General features: G+C 51.7%; 1 protein-coding gene across 1 annotated transcript in view; it reads left to right on the forward strand.

Annotated features, from left to right (window-relative positions):
• Positions 1 to 17,064, forward strand: part of LOC122547711 (FH1/FH2 domain-containing protein 3) — a 61,569-nt gene that overhangs the window by 25,377 nt on the left and 19,128 nt on the right. The window contains exons 3-4 of the mRNA XM_087974874.1: positions 1,426 to 1,608; positions 15,309 to 15,428. Coding sequence (XP_087831000.1) covers positions 1,426 to 1,608; positions 15,309 to 15,428 — 303 coding nt within the window. The remainder of the gene's footprint in view (positions 1 to 1,425; positions 1,609 to 15,308; positions 15,429 to 17,064) is intronic.

The following is a 17,064-nucleotide window of genomic DNA, read 5'->3' on the forward strand; positions in this document are numbered from 1 at the left end:
GAGAGGGACAGTGTGTGTGTGTGTGTGAGAGAGAGAGGGACAGTGTGTGTGTGAGAGAGAGGGACAGTGTGTGTGTGAGAGAGAGAGGGACAGTGTGTGTGTGAGAGAGAGAGGGACAGTGTGTGTGAGAGAGAGAGAGGGGCAGTGTGTGTGTGTGTGAGAGAGAGAGGGACAGTGTGTCCGTGTGAGAGAGAGGGACAGTGTGTTTGTGAGAGAGAGGGACAGTGTGTGTGAGAGAGAGAGAGGGGCAGTGTGTGTGTGAGAGAGAGAGGGACAGTGTGTGTGTGTGTGAGAGAGAGAGGGACAGTGTGTGTGTGAGAGAGAGAGGGACAGTGTGTGTGTGAGAGAGAGAGGGACAGTGTGTGTGAGAGAGAGAGAGGGGCAGTGTGTGTGTGAGAGAGAGAGGGACAGTGTGTGTGTGTGAGAGAGAGAGGGACAGTGTGTCCGTGTGAGAGAGAGGGACAGTGTGTGAGAGAGAGAGAGGGACAGTGTGTCCGTGTGAGAGAGAGGGACAGTGTGTGAGAGAGAGAGGGACAGTGTGTGTGTGTGAGAGAGAGAGGGACAGTGTGTGTGTGTGTGAGAGAGAGAGAGAGAGGGACAGTGTGTGTGTGTGAGAGAGAGAGGGACAGTGTGTGTGTGTGTGAGAGAGAGAGAGAGAGAGGGACAGTGTGTGTGTGAGAGAGAGAGAGGGACAGTGTGTGTGTGAGAGAGAGGGACAGTGTGTGTGTGAGAGAGAGAGGGACAGTGTGTGTGAGAGAGAGAGAGGGGCAGTGTGTGTGTGAGAGAGAGAGGGACAGTGTGTGTGTGTGAGAGAGAGAGGGACAGTGTGTCCGTGTGAGAGAGAGGGACAGTGTGTGAGAGAGAGAGAGGGACAGTGTGTCCGTGTGAGAGAGAGGGACAGTGTGTGAGAGAGAGAGGGACAGTGTGTGTGTGTGAGAGAGAGAGGGACAGTGTGTGTGTGTGTGAGAGAGAGAGAGAGAGGGACAGTGTGTGTGTGTGAGAGAGAGAGGGACAGTGTGTGTGTGTGTGTGAGAGAGAGAGGGACAGTGTGTGTGTGAGAGAGAGAGAGACAGTGTGTGTGAGAGAGTGAGTGAGAGTAGTGTGTGTGAGAGAGAGAGAGACAGTGTGTGTGAGAGAGTGAGTGAGAGTAGTGTGTGTGTGAGAGAGTGAGTGAGTGTGTGTGTCTGTGTGTGTCTGAGGGAGTGAGAGAGTGTGAGAGAAGGTCACAGTGCCCTTCCGGAGGTGGGTCACAGACAGAGGCCTGTGCACCCCAGCTGTAGCATTGAAGGGCAGGGGAAACCCGCACAGGGATCGGGGAGGTGACCCGAGGGGCAGCTGGTAAAGCCACCAGCTCAGTCAGAGCATGTCGGGCCCCACAACGTTCCAGCCAGGAACTGGCCGCTCACTCCTTCCCTCCCTTCACAGAGACTCCTGACGATGGTCCCAACAGACGAAGAGCTGGTGAAAATCCGGGAGGCACAGCAGGCCAACACAGGCCGGAGGCTGGGCAGCGCAGAGCAGTTCTTGCTCACACTGGCGTCCGTCAGCGAGCTCCAGGCCAGGTTACATCTCTGGGCCTTCACTTCAGAGTATGAGGGCCGGGAAAAGGTGAGGGGGAATCTCAGAGAGTGTAACAGTGAGGGGTGTGGGGTATATCAGAGAGTGTAACAGTGAGGGGTGTGGGGTATATCAGAGAGTGTTACAGTGAGGGGTGTGGGGTATATCAGAGAGTGTTACAGTGAGGGGTGTGGGGTATATCAGAGAGTGTAACAGTGAGGGGTGTGGGGTATATCAGAGAGTGTTACAGTGAGGGGTGTGGGGTATATCAGAGTGTGTTACAGTGAGGGGTGTGGGGTATATCAGAGAGTGTAACAGTGAGGGGTGTGGGGTATATCAGAGAGTGTTACAGTGAGGGGTGTGGGGTATATCAGAGTGTGTTACAGTGAGGGGTGTGGGGTATATCAGAGAGTGTTACAGTGAGGGGCGTGGGGTATATCAGGGAGTGTTACAGTGAGGGGTGTGGGGTATATCAGAGAGTGTTGCAGTGAGGGGTGTGGGGCATATCAGAGAGTGTTACAGAGAGGGGTGTGGGGTATATCCGAGAGTGTTACAGAGAGGGGTGTGGGGTATATCAGAGAGTGTTGCGGTGAGGGGTGTGGGGTATATCAAAGAGTTTTCCAGTGAGGGGTGTGAGGTATATCAGAGTGTTACAGTGAGGAGTGTGGGGTATGTCAGAGAGTGTTACAGTGTGGGGTATATTTGAGAGTGTTACAGTGAGGGGTGTACCTGAGAATGTTAGTGAGGGGTGTGGGGCACATCAGAGAGTGTGACAGTGAGGGTTTGTGGGGTATATCAGAGTGTGTTACAGTGAGGGGTGTGGGGTATATTAGAGAGTGTTACAGTGAGGGGTGTGGGGTATATAAGGGTGTGTTACAGTGAGGGGTGTGGGGTATATCAGAGAATGTTACAGTGAGGGGTGTGGGGTATCTCAGAGAATGTTACAGTGAGGGGTGTGGGGTGTATCAGAGACTGTTACAGTGAGGGGTGTGGGGTATATCAGAGACTGTTACAGTGAGGGGTGTGGGGTATATCAGAGACTGTTACAGTGAGGGGTGTGGGGTATATCAGAGAATGTTACAGTGAGGGGTGTGGGGTATATCAGAGTATGTTACAGTGAGGGGTGTGGGGTATATCAGAGAATGTTACAGTGAGGGGTGTGGGGTATATCAGAGAATGTTACAGTGAGGGGTGTGGGGTGTATCAGAGAATGTTACAGTGAGGGGTGTGGGGTATATCAGAGAGTGTTACAGTGAGGGGTGTGGGGTATATCAGAGAGTGTTACACTGAGGGGTGTGGTGTATATCAGGGTGTGTTACAGTGAGGGGTGCGGGGTATATCAGAGTGTGTTACAGTGAGGGGTGTGGGGTATATAAGGGTGTTTTACAGTGAGGGGTGTGTGGTATATCAGAGAATGTTACAGTGAGGGGTGTGGGGTATATCAGAGAGTGTTACAGTGAGGGGTGTGGGGTATATCAGAGAGTGTTACAGTGAGGGGTGTGGGGTGTATCAGGGTGTGTTACAGTGAGGGGTGTGGGGTATATCAGAGACTGTTACAGTGAGGGGTGTGGGGTATATCAGAGAATGTTACAGTGAGGGGTGTGGGGTATATCAGAGAATGTTACAGTGAGGGGTGTGGGGTATATCAGAGTATGTTACAGTGAGGGGTGTGGGGTATATCAGAGAATGTTACAGTGAGGGGTGTGGGGTATATCAGAGAATGTTACAGTGAGGGGTGTGGGGTATATCAGAGAATGTTACAGTGAGGGGTGTGGGGTATATCAGAGTATGTTACAGTGAGGGGTGTGGGGTATATCAGAGAATGTTACAGTGAGGGGTGTGGGGTATATCAGAGAGTGTTACAGTGAGGGGTGTGGGGTATATCAGAGTATGTTACAGTGAGGGGTGTGGGGTATATCAGAGAATGTTACAGTGAGGGGTGTGGGGTATATCAGAGAATGTTACACTGAGAGGTGTTGGGTATATCAGAGAGTGTTACAGTGAGGGGTGTGGGGTATATCAGAGAGTGTTGCACTGAGGGGTGTGGGGTATATCAGGGTGTGTTACAGTGAGGGGTGTGGGGTATATTTGAGAGTGTTACAGTGAGGGGTGTATCTGAGAATGTTAGTGAGGGGTGTGGGGCACATCAGAGAGTGTGACAGTGAGGGGTGTGGGGTATATCAAAGAATGTTACGCTGAGGAGTGTGCTGTATATTAGGGTGTGTTACAGTGAGGCGTGTGTGGTATATCAGAGAATGTTACAGTGAGGGGTGTGGGGTATATCAGAGAATGTTACAGTGAGGGGTGTGGGGTATATCAGAGAATGTTACACTGAGAGGTGTTGGGTATATCAGAGAGTGTTACAGTGAGGGGTGTGGGGTATATCAGAGAGTGTTACAGTGAGGGGTGTTGGGTTTATCAGAGAGTGTTGCAGTGAGCGGTGTGGGGTATATCAGAGTGTGTTACAGTGAGGGATGTGCGGTGTATCAGAGAGTGTTTCAATGATGGGTGTGGGATATATCAGAGAGTGTTACAGTGAGGGGTGTGGGGTATATCAGAGAGTGTTGCACTGAGGGGTGTGGGGTATATCAGGGAGTGTTGCACTGAGGGGTGTGGGGTATATCAGGGTGTGTTACAGTGAGGGGTGTGGGGTATATTTGAGAGTGTTACAGTGAGGGGTGTATCTGAGAATGTTAGTGAGGGGTGTGGGGCACATCAGAGAGTGTGACAGTGAGGGGTGTGGGGTATATCAAAGAATGTTACGCTGAGGAGTGTGCTGTATATTAGGGTGTGTTACAGTGAGGCGTGTGTGGTATATCAGAGAATGTTACAGTGAGGGGTGTGGGGTATATCAGAGAATGTTACAGTGAGGGGTGTGGGGTATATCAGAGAGTGTTACAATGAGGGGTGTGGGGTATATCAGAGGGTGTTGCAGTGAGGGGTGTGGGGTATATCAGGGAGTGTTGCAGTGAGGGGTGTGGGGTATATCAGAGAGTGTTACAGAGAGGGGTGTGGGGTAGATCAGAGAGTGTTACAGTGAGGGGTGTGGGGTATGTCAGAGAGTGTTACAGAGAGGGGTGTGGGGTAGATCAGAGAGTGTTACAGTGAGGGGTGTGGGGTATATCAGAGAGTGTTACAGTGAGGGGTGTGGGGTATATCAGAGAATGTTACAGTGAGGGGTGTGTGGTATATCAGAGAATGTTACAGTGAGGGGTGTGGGGTATATCAGAGAATGTTACAGTGAGGGGTGTGGGGTATATCAGAGAATGTTACAGTGAGGGGTGTGGGGTATCAGAGAGTGTTACAGTGAGGGGTGTGGGGTATATCAGAGTGTTACAGTGAGGGGTGTGGGGTATATCAGAGTGTTACAGTGAGGGGTGTGGGGTATATCAGAGAGTGTTACAGTGAGGGGTGTGGGGTATATCAGAGAGTGTTACAGTGAGGGGTGTTGGGTTTATCAGAGAGTGTTACAGTGAGGGGTGTGGGGTATATCAGAGAGTGTTACAGTGAGGGGTGTGGGGTATATCAGAGAGTGTTGCAGTGAGGGGCGTGGGGTATATCAGGGAGTGTTACAGTGAGGGGTGTGGGGTATATCAGAGAGTGTTATAGTGAGGTGTGTGGGGTATGTCAGAGAGTGTTACAGTGAGGGGTGTGGGGTATATCAGAGTGTGTTACAGTGTGGGGTGTGGGGTATATCAGAGCCTGTTAGAGTGAGGGGTGTGGGGTGTATCAGAGAGTGTTACAGTAAGGGATGTGGGGTATATCAGAGAGTGTTACAGTGAGGGGTGTGGGGTATATCAGAGAGTGTTATAGTGAGGTGTGTGGGGTATATCAGAGAGTGTTACAGTGAGGTGTGTGGGGTATATCAGAGAGTGTTACAGTGAGGGGTGTGGGGTATATCAGTGAGTGTTACAGTGAGGGGTGTGGGGTATATCAGAGAGTGTTACAGTGAGGGATGTGGTGTATATCAGAGAGTGTTACAGTGTGGGGTATATCAGTGAGTGTTACAGTGAGGAGTGTGGGGTATATCAGAGAGTTTTCCAGTGAGGGGTGTGGGGTATATCAGTGAGTTTTACAGTGAGGGATGTGGGGTATATTTGAGAGTGTTACAGTGAGGGATGTATCTGAGAATGTTAGTGAGGGGTGTGGGGCACATCAGAGAGTGTGACAGTGAGGGGTGTGGGGTATATCAAAGAATGTTACACTGAGGAGTGTGCTGTATATTAGGGTGTGTTACAGTGAGGCGTGTGTGGTATATCAGAGAATGTTACAGTGAGGGGTGTGGGGTATATCAGAGAATGTTACAGTGAGGGGTGTGGGGTATATCAGAGAGTGTTACAGTGAGGGGTGTGGGGTATATCAGGGAGTGTTGCAGTGAGGGGTGTGGGGTATATCAGGGAGTGTTACAGTGAGGGGTGTGGGGTATATCAGAGAGTGTTACAGTGAGGGGTGTGGGGTATATCAGAGAATGTTGCAGTGAGGGGTGTGGGATATATCAGAGAGTGTTACAGTGAGGGGTGTGGGGTATATCAGAGTGTGTTACAGTGTGGGGTGTGGGGTATATCAGAGCCTGTTAGAGTGAGGGGTGTGGGGTGTATCAGAGAGTGTTACAGTGAGGGATGTGGGGTATATCAGAGAGTGTTACAGTGAGGGGTGTGGGGTATATCTGAGAGTGTTACAGTGAGGGGTGTGGGGTATATCAGAGAGTGTTACAGTGAGGGGTGTGGGGTATATCTGAGAGTGTTACACTGAGAGGTGTTGGGTATATCAGAGAGTGTTACAGTGAGGGGTGTGGGGTATATCAGGGAGTGTTGCAGTGAGGGGTGTGGGGTATATCAGGGAGTGTTGCAGTGAGGGGTGTGGGGTATATCAGAGCGTGTTGCAGTGAGGGGTGTGGGGCATATCAGAGAGTGTTACAGAGAGGGGTGTGGGGTATATCAGAGAGTGTTGCAGTGAGGGGTGTGGGGCATATCAGAGAGAGTAAAAGAGAGGGGTGAGGGGTATATCAGAGAATGTTACAGTGAGGGGTGTGGGGTATATCAGAGAGTGTTACAGAGAGGGGTGTGGGGTATATCAGAGAGTGTTGCAGTGAGGGGTGTGGGGCATATCAGAGAGTGTTACAGAGAGGGGTGTGGGGTATATCCGAGAGTGTTACAGTGAGGGGTGTGGGGTATATCAGAGAATGTTGCAGTGAGTGGTGTGGGGTATATCAGAGCGTGTTGCAGTGCGTGGTGTGGGGTATATCAGAGAGTGTTACAGTGAGGGGTGTGGGGTATATCAGAGAGTGTTGCGGTGAGGTGTGTTGGGTATATCAGAGAGTGTTACAGTGAGTGGTGTGGGGTATATCAGAGAGTGTTGCAGTGAGGGGTGTGGGGCATATCAGAGAGTGTTACAGAGAGGGGTGTGGGGTATATCAGAGAGTGTTGCGGTGAGGGGTGTGGGGTATATCAGAGTGTTACAGTGAGGAGTGTGGGGTATGTCAGAGAGTGTTACAGTGTGGGGTATATTTGAGAGTGTTACAGTGAGGGGTGTACCTGAGAATGTTAGTTAGGGGTGTGGGGCACATCAGAGAGTGTGACAGTGAGGGGTGTGGGGTATATCAAAGAATGTTACACTGAGGAGTGTGCTGTATATTAGGGTGTGTTACATTGAGGGTGAGGGGTATATCAGAGAATGTTACAGTGACCGGTGTGGGGTATGTCAGAGAGTGTTGCAGTGAGGGGTGTGGGGCATATCAGAGAGTGTTACAGAGAGGGGTGTGGGGTATATCCGAGAGTGTTACAGTGAGGGGTGTGGGGTATATCAGAGAATGTTGCAGTGAGTGGTGTGGGGTATATCAGAGCGTGTTGCAGTGCGTGGTGTGGGGTATATCAGAGAGTGTTACAGTGAGGGGTGTGGGGTATATCAGAGAGTGTTACAGTGAGGAGTGTGGTGTATATCAGAGAGTGTTACAGTGAGGGGTGTGGGGTATATCAGAGAGTGTTGCGGTGAGGTGTGTTGGGTATATCAGAGAGTGTTACAGTGAGTGGTGTGGGGTATATCAGAGAGTGTTGCAGTGAGGGGTGTGGGGCATATCAGAGAGTGTTACAGAGAGGGGTGTGGGGTATATCAGAGAGTGTTGCGGTGAGGGGTGTGGGGTATATCAGAGTGTTACAGTGAGGAGTGTGGGGTATGTCAGAGAGTGTTACAGTGTGGGGTATATTTGAGAGTGTTACAGTGAGGGGTGTACCTGAGAATGTTAGTTAGGGGTGTGGGGCACATCAGAGAGTGTGACAGTGAGGGGTGTGGGGTATATCAAAGAATGTTACACTGAGGAGTGTGCTGTATATTAGGGTGTGTTACATTGAGGGTGAGGGGTATATCAGAGAATGTTACAGTGACCGGTGTGGGGTATGTCAGAGAGTGTGACAGTGAGGGGTGTGGGGTTTGTCAGAGAGTGGTACAGTGAGGGGTGTGGGCTATATCAGAGAGTGTTACAGTGAGGGGTGTGGGGTATATCAGAGAGTGTTACAGTGAGGGGTGTGGGGTATATCAGAGAGTGTTACAGTGTGGGGTGTGCGGTATATCAGAGAGTGTTACATTGATGGGTGTGGGGTATATCAGAGAGTGTTACAGTGAGGGGTGTGGAGTATATCAGAGAGTGTTACAGTGAGGGGTGTCGGGTATATCAGAGAGTGTTACATTGAGGGGTGTGGGGTATATCAGAGAGTGTTACATTGATGGGTGTGGGGTATATCAGAGAGTGTTACAGTGAGGGGTGTGGGGTATATCAGAGAGTGTTAAAGTGAGGGGTGTGGGGTATATCAGAGAGTGGTACAGTGAGGGGTTTGGGGTATATCAGAGAGTGTTACAGTGAGGGGTGTGGGGTATATCAGAGAGTGTTACAGTGAGGGGTGTGGGGTATATCAGAGAGTGTTGCAGTGAGGGGCGTGGGGTATATCAGGGAGTGTTACAGTGAGGGGTGTGGGGTATATCAGAGTGTGTTACAGTGAGGGGTGTGGGGTATATCAGGGAGTGTTACAGTGAGGGGTGTGGGGTATATCAGAGAGTGTTGCGGTGAGGTGTGTTGGGTATATCAGAGAGTGTTACAGTGAGGGGTGTGGGATATATCAGGGAGTGTTACAGTGAGGGGCGTGGGGTATATCAGGGAGTGTTACAGTGAGGGGTGTGGGGTATATCAGAGTGTGTTACAGTGAGGGGTGTGGGGTATATCAGGGAGTGTTACAGTGAGGGGTGTGGGGTATATCAGAGAGTGTTGCAGTGCGTGGTGTGGGGTATATCAGAGAGTGTTGCAGAGAGGGGTGTGGGGTATATCAGAGAGTGTTGCGGTGAGGTGTGTTGGGTATATCAGAGAGTGTTACAGTGAGGGGTGTGGGATATATCAGAGTGTTATAGTGAGGGTGTGGGGTATATCAGAGATTGTTAGAGGGGTGTATCTGAGAATGTTAGTGAGGGATGTGGGGTATATCAGAGAGTGTTACAGTGTGGGGTGTATCAGAGAGTGTTACAGTGAGGGGTGTGGGGTATATCAGAGAGTGTTACAGTGAGGGGTGTGGTGTATATCAGAGAGTGTGACAGTGAGGGGTGTGGGATATTATCAGAGAGTGTTACAGTGAGGAATGTGGGCTATATCAGAGTGTGTTGCAGTGAGGAGTGTGGGGCACATCAGAGAGTGTGACAGTGAGGGGTGTGGGGTACATCAAAGAATGTTACACTGAGGGGTGTGCTGTATATTAGGGTGTGTTCCAGTGAGGGTGAGGGGTATATCAGAGAATGTTACAGCGAGCGGGGTGGGGTATATCAGAGAGTGTGACAGTGAGGGTTTGTGGGGTATATCAGGGAGATTTACAGTGAGGGGTGTTGGGTATATCAGAGAGTGTTACATTGAGGGGTGTGGGGTATATCAGAGAGTGTTACAGTGAGGGGTGTTGGGTATATCAGAGAGTGTTACATTGAGGGGTGTGGTGTATATCAGAGAGTGTTGCAGTGCGTGGTGTGGGGTATATCAGGGAGTGTTACAGTGAGGGGTGTAGGGTCTATCAGAGAGTGTTGCAGTGAGGGGTGTGGGGTATGTCAGAGTGTGTTACAGTGAGGGGTGTGGGGTCTATCAGAGTGTGTTACAGTGAGGGGTGTGGGGTATATCAGAGAGCGTTGCAGTGCGTGGTGTGGGGTATATCAGAGAGTGTTGCAGAGAGGAGTGTGGGGTATATCAGAGAGTGTTACAGTGAGGGGTGGGAGGTATATCAGAATGTGTTACATTGAGGGGTGTGTGGTGTATCAGAGAGTGTTTCAATGAGGGGTGTGGGATATATCAGAGTGTTACAGTGAGGGGTGTGGGGTATATCAGAGATTGTTAGAGGGGTGTATCTGAGAATGTTCGTGAGGGATGTGGGGTATATCAGAGAGTGTTGCTTTGAGGGGTGAGGGGTATAACAGAGAGTGTGACAGTGTGGGGTATATCAGAGAGCGTTACAGTGAGGGGTGTATCTGAGAATGTTAGTGAGGGTGTGGGGTGTATCACAGAGTGTCATAGTGAGGGGTGTGGGGTATATCAGTGAGTGTTACAGTGAGGGTTGTGGGGTATATCGGAGAGTGTTACAGTGAGGGGAGTGGGGTATATCAGAGCGTGTTACAGTGAGGGGGGTGGCGTATATCAGTGAGTGTTACCGTGAGGGGTGTGGGATATATCAGAGAGTGTTACAGTGAGGGATGTGGGCTATATCAGAGTGTGTTGCAGTGAGGAGTGTGAGGTATATCAGGGAGTGTTACAGAGACGGGTGTGGGGTATATCAGAGAGTGTTGCATTGAGGGGTGTGGGGTATATCAGAGAGTGTTACAGTGAGGGATGTCTGGTATACAGTGAGGGGTGTGGGGTATATCAGAGAGTGTTACAGTGAGGGGTGTGGGGTATATCAGAGAGTGTTTCAGTGAGGGGAGTGGGGTATATCAGAGAGTGTGACATTGAGGGTTTGTGGGGTATATCAGGGAGTTTTACAGTGAGGGGTGTGGGGTATATCAGAGAATGTTACAGTGTGGGGTATATCAGAGAGTGTTACAGTGAGGGGTGTGGGGTATATCAGAGTGTGTTCCAATGAGGGGTGTGGGGTATATCAGAGAGTGTTACAGTGAGGGGTGTGGGGTATATCTGAGAGTGTTACAGTGAGGGGTGTATCTGAGAATGTTAGTGAGGGGTGTGGGGCACATCAGAGAGTGTGACAGTGAGGGGTGTGGGGTATATCAGAGTGTGTTACAGTGAGGGGTGCGTATATCAGAGAGTTTTACAGCGAGGGTTGAGGGGTATATAATAGAGTGTTACAGTGAGGGGTGTGGGGTATATCAGAGTGTGTTACAGTGAGGGTGAGGGGTATATCAGAGAATGTTACAGTGAGCGGTTTGGGGTATATCAGAGAGTGTTGCAGTGAGGGTTGTGGGGTATATCAGGGAGTGTTACAGTGAGGGGTTTGGGGTCTATCAGAGAGTGTTACAGTGAGGGGTGTGGGGTATATCAGAGTGTATTACAGTGAGTGGTGTTGGGTATATCAGAGAGTATTACACTGAGGGGTGTGGGGTATATCAGGGAGTGTTGCAGTGAGGGGTGTGGGGTATATCAGAGAGTGTTGCAGTGAGGGGTGTGGGGTATATCAGAGAGTGTTGCGGTGAGGTGTGTTGGGTATATCAGAGAGTGTTACAGTGAGGGGTGTGGGGTATATCAGAGAGTGTTACAGTGAGGGGTGTGGGGTATATCAGAGAGTGTTACAGTGAGGGGCGTGGGGTATATCAGGGAGTGTTACAGTGAGGGGTGTGGGGTATATCAGAGTGTGTTACAGTGAGGGGTGTGGGGTATATCAGAGAGTGTTGCAGTGCGTGGTGTGGGGTATATCAGAGAGTTGCAGAGAGGGGTGTGGGGTATATCAGAGAGTGTTGCGGTGAGGTGTGTTGGGTATATCAGAGAGTGTTACAGTGAGGGGTGTGGGATATATCAGTGAGTGTTACAGTGAGGAGTGTGGGGTATATCAGAGAGTTTTCCAGTGAGGGGTGTGGGGTATATCAGTGAGTTTTACAGTGAGGGATGTGGGGTATATTTGAGAGTGTTACAGTGAGGGGTGTATCTGAGAATGTTAGTGAGGGGTGTGGGGCACATCAGAGAGTGTTACAGTGAGGGGTGTGGGGCAAATCAGAGAGTGTTCCAGTGAGGGGTGTGGGGTATATCGGAGAGTGTTACAGTGAGGGGTGAGGGGTGTGTCAGGGTGTGCAGCAGTGAGGGGTGTCGGGAGTGTCAGAGAGTGTTACAGTGAGGGGTGTGGGGTATATCAGAGACTTTTACAGTGAGGTGTGTGGGGTATATCAGACAGTGTTACAGTGAGGGGTGTGGGGTATATCAGAGAGTGTTACAGTAAGGGGTGTGGGGTATATCAAAGAGTGTTACAGTGAGGGGTGTGGGGTGTATCAGAGAGTGTTACAGTGAGGGGTGTGGGGTATATCAGAGTGTGTTACAGTGAGGGGTGTGGGGTATATCAGAGTGTGTTACAGTAAGGGGTGTGGGGTATATCAGAGAATGTTACAGTGAGGGGTGTGGGGTATATCAGACAGTGTTACAGTGAGGGGTGTGGGGTATATTGGAGAGTGTTACAGTGAGGGGTGTGGGGTATATCAGAGAGTGTTACAGTAAGGGGTGTGGGGTATATCAGAGAGTGTTACAGTGAGGGGTGTGGGGTATATCAGAGAGTGTTACAGTAAGGGGTGTGGGGTATATCAGAGAGTGTTACAGTGAGGGGTGTGGGGTATATCAGAGAGTGTTACAGTGAGGGGTGTGGGGTCTATCAGAGAGTGTTACAGTGAGGGGTGTGGGGTATATCAGAGTGTGTTACAGTGAGGGGTGTGGGGTATATCAGAGTGTGTTACAGTGAGGGGTGTGGGGTATATCAGGGTGTGTTACAGTGAGGGGTGTGGGGTATATCAGAGAATGTTACAGTGAGGGGTGTGGGGTATATCAGAGAGTGTTACAGTGAGGGGTGTGGGGTATATCAGAGAGTGTTACAGTGAGGGGTGTGGGGTATATCAGAGTGTGTTACAGTGAGGGGTGTGGGGTATATCAGAGAGTGTTACAGTGAGGGGTGTGGGGTATATCAGAGTGTGTTACAGTAAGGGGTGTGGGGTATATCAGAGTGTTACAGTGAGGGGTGTGGGGTATATCAGAGAGTGTTACAGTGAGGGGTGTGGGGTATATCAGAGTGTGTTACAGTGAGGGGTGTGGGGTATATCAGAGTGTGTTACAGTGAGGGGTGTGGGGTATATCAGAGTGTGTTACAGTAAGGGGTGTGGGGTATATCAGAGAATGTTACAGTGAGGGGTGTGGGGTATATCAGAGAGTGTTACAGTGAGGTGTGTGGGGTGTATCGGGGTGTGTAACAGTGTGGGGTGTGTCAGGGTGTGTTACAGTGAGGGGTGTGGGATGTGTCAGGGTGTGGTACAGTGAGGGGTGTGTCAGGGTGTGTTACAGTGAGGAGTGTGGGGTGTGTCGGGGTGTGTAACAGTGAGGGGTGTGGGGTATATCAGATACTGTTACAGTGAGGGGTGTGGGGTATATCAGAGAGTGTTACAGTGAGGGGTGTGTCAGGGTGTGTTACAGTGAGGGGTGTGGGGTGTGTCAGGGTGTGTTACAGTGAGGGGTGTGGGGTGTGTCAGGGTGTGTTACAGTGAGGGGTGTGGGGTGTGTCAGGGTGTGTAACGGTGAGGGGTGTGGGGTGTGTCAGGGTGTGTAACGGTGAGGGGTGTGGGGTGTGTCAGGGTGTGTAACGGTGAGGGGTGTGGGGTGTATCAGAGAGTGTTACAGTGAGGGGTGTGGGGTATATCAGAGAATGTTACAGTGAGGGGTGTGGGGTATATCAGAGAGTGTTACAGTGAGGGGTGTGGGGTATATCAGAGTGTGTTACAGTGAGGGGTGTGGGGTATATCAGAGAGTGTTACAGTGAGGGGTGTGGGGTATATCAGAGAGTGTTGCAGTGAGGGGTGTGAGGTATATCAGAGAGTGTTACAGTGAGGGGTGTGGGGTATATCAGAGAGTGTTACAGTGAGGGGTGTGGTGTGTATCAGAGAGTGTTACAGTGAGGGGTGTGGGGTATATCAGAGAGTGTTACAGTGAGGGGTGTGGGGTATATCAGAGAGTGTTACAGTGAGGGGTGTGGGGTGTGTCAGGGTGTGTTACAGTGAGGGGTGTGGGGTATATCAGAGTGTGTTACAGTGAGGGGTGTGGGGTATATCAGAGAGTGTTACAGTGAGGGGTGTGGGGTGTGTCGGGGTGTGTAACAGTGAGGGGTGTGGGGTGTGTCGGGGTGTGTAACAGTGCGGGGTGTGGGGTGTGTCAGGGTGTGTTACAGTGAGGGGTGTGGGGTGTGTCAGGGTGTGTTACAGTGAGGGGTGTGGGGTGTGTCAGGGTGTGTTACAGTGAGGGGTGTGGGGTGTGTCAGGGTGTGTTACAGTGAGGGGTGTGGGGTGTGTGAGGGTGTGTAACAGTGAGGGGTGTGGGGTGTGTCGGGGTGTGTTACAGTGAGGGGTGTGGGGTGTGTGAGGGTGTGTTACAGTGAGGGGTGTGGGGTGTGTCAGGGTGTGTTACAGTGAGGGGTGTGGGGTGTGTCAGGGTGTGTTACAGTGAGGGGTGTGGGGTGTGTGAGGGTGTGTAACAGTGAGGGGTGTGGGGTGTGTCAGGGTGTGTTACAGTGAGGGGTGTGGGGTGTGTCAGGGTGTGTTACAGTGAGGGGTGTGGGGTGTGTCAGGGTGTGTTACAGTGAGGGGTGTGGGGTGTGTGAGGGTGTGTAACAGTGAGGGGTGTGGGGTGTGTCAGGGTGTGTTACAGTGAGGGGTGTGGGGTGTGTCAGGGTGTGTTACAGTGAGGGGTGTGGGGTATATCAGAGAGTGTTACAGTGAGGGGTGTGGGGTGTGTCAGGGTGTGTTACAGTGAGGGGTGTGGGGTGTGTGAGGGTGTGTAACAGTGCGGGGTGTGGGGTGTGTCAGGGTGTGTTACAGTGAGGGGTGTGGGGTGTGTGAGGGTGTGTAACAGTGAGGGGTGTGGGGTGTGTCAGGGTGTGTTACAGTGAGGGGTGTGGGGTGTGTCGGGGTGTGTTACAGTGAGGGGTGTGGGGTGTGTTGGGGTGTGTTACAGTGAGGGGTGTGGGGTGTGTCAGGGTGTGTTACAGTGCGGGGTGTGGGGTGTGTCAGGGTGTGTTACAGTGAGGGGTGTGGGGTGTGTGAGGGTGTGTAACAGTGAGGGGTGTGGGGTGTGTCAGGGTGTGTTACAGTGAGGGGTGTGGGGTGTGTCGGGGTGTGTTACAGTGAGGGGTGTGGGGTGTGTTGGGGTGTGTTACAGTGAGGGGTGTGGGGTGTGTCAGGGTGTGTTACAGTGCGGGGTGTGGGGTGTGTCAGGGTGTGTTACAGTGAGGGGTGTGGGGTGTGTGAGGGTGTGTAACAGTGAGGGGTGTGGGGTGTGTCAGGGTGTGTTACAGTGAGGGGTGTGGGGTGTGTCGGGGTGTGTTACAGTGAGGGGTGTGGGGTGTGTTGGGGTGTGTTACAGTGCGGGGTGTGGGGTGTGTCAGGGTGTGTTACAGTGCGGGGTGTGGGGTGTGTCAGGGTGTGTTACAGTGAGGGGTGTGGGGTGTGTCAGGGTGTGTTACAGTGAGGGGTGTGGGGTGTGTCAGGGTGTGTTACAGTAATGTTGATGTATCAGTATTTCTCTGTCGCTGTGTGTTGATGAACAGGACATTGCCCTTCCTCTGTTTAACCTGAAGATGGCCATGGAGCAGCTGGCGTCCAGCAAGACTTTCCATTGCATCTTAGCCACCCTCCTGGCGATCGGCAACTTTCTCAATGGTGTTAACGTAAGAGAACATTGACTGTTCAACCATCACTAACTCTGGGTCACAACCCACTCCAAAATCCCCTCTGCACTGTCTCCCCATCAAACACTCCCCAGGGACAGGGACAGCACGGGGTTAGATACAGAGTATAGCTCCCTCTACACTGTCCCCCCCATCCCAGGGACAGGGACAGCACGGGGTTAGATACAGAGTAAAGGTCCCTCTACACTGTCCCCCCATCCCAGGGACAGCACAGGGTTAGATACAGAGTATAGCTCCCTCTACACTGTCCCCCCCATCCCAGGGACAGGGACAGCACGGGGTTAGATACAGAGTAAAGGTCCCTCTACACTGTCTCCCCATCAAACACTCCCCAGGGACAGCACGGGGTTAGATACAGAGTAAAGCAAACTCTACACTGTCCCCCCCATCAAACACTCCCAGGGACAGGGACAGCACGGGGTTAGATACAGAGTAAAGCTCCCTCTACACTGTCCCCCCCCATCAAACACTCCCAGGGACAGGGACAGCACGGGGTTAGATACAGAGTAAAGCTCCCTCTACACTGTCCCCCCCATCAAACACTCCCAGGGACAGGGACAGCACGGGGTTAGATACAGGGTAAAGCTCACTGTACACTGTCCCCCCATCCCAGGGAACAGCACGGGGTTAGATACAGGGTAAAGCTCTCTCTACACTGTCCCCGCCCCCATCCCAGGGACAGGGATAGCATGGGGTTAGATACAGGGTAAAGCTTTCTCTACACTGTCCCCCAATCAAACACTCCCAGTGACAGGGACAGCACGGGGTTAGATACAGAGTAAAGCTTCCTCTACACTGTCCCCCCATCCCAGGGACAGGGACAGCACGGGGTTAGATACAGAGTAAAGCTCTCTCTACACTGTCCCCCCCCATCAAACACTCCCAGGGACAGGGACAGCACGGGGTTAGATACAGAGTAAAGCTCCCTCTACACTGTCCCCCCCATCAAACACTCCCAGGGACAGGGACAGCACGGGGTTAGATACAGAGTAAAGCTCCCTCTACACTGTCCCCCCCATCAATCACTCCCAGGGACAGGGACAGCACGGGGTTAGATACAGAGTAAAGATCCCTCTACACTGTCCCCCCCCATCAAACACTCCCAGGGACAGGGACAGCACGGGGTTAGATACAGGGTAAAGCTCACTGTACACTGTCCCCCCATCCCAGGGAACAGCACGGGGTTAGATACAGAGTAAAGCTCCCTCTACACTGTCCCCGCCCCCATCCCAGGGACAGGGACAGCATGGGGTTAGATACAGGGTAAAGCTTTCTCTACACTGTCCCCCAATCAAACACTCCCAGTGACAGGGACAGGGACAGCATGGGGTTAGATACAGGGTAAAGCTTTCTCTACACTGTCCCCCCCAATCAAACGCTCCCATTGACAGGGACAGCATGGGGTTAGATACAGAGTAAGGATCCCTCTACTCTGTCCCCCCATCCCAGGGACAGGAACATCACTGGGTTAGATACAGAGTAAAGCTCTCTCTACACTGTCCCCCCCATCAAACACTCCCAGGGACAGGGACAGCAGGGGGTTAGATACAGAGTAAAGCTCCCTCTACACTGTCCCCCCCATCAAACACTCCCAGGGACAGGGACAGCACGGGGT

Source organism: Chiloscyllium plagiosum, unplaced genomic scaffold, assembly GCF_037043375.1.
Source record: "Chiloscyllium plagiosum isolate Xiang-an unplaced genomic scaffold, Cpla_swu_hap1 HiC_scaffold_27, whole genome shotgun sequence".
In the NCBI taxonomy this organism is placed as follows: domain Eukaryota; kingdom Metazoa; phylum Chordata; class Chondrichthyes; order Orectolobiformes; family Hemiscylliidae; genus Chiloscyllium; species Chiloscyllium plagiosum.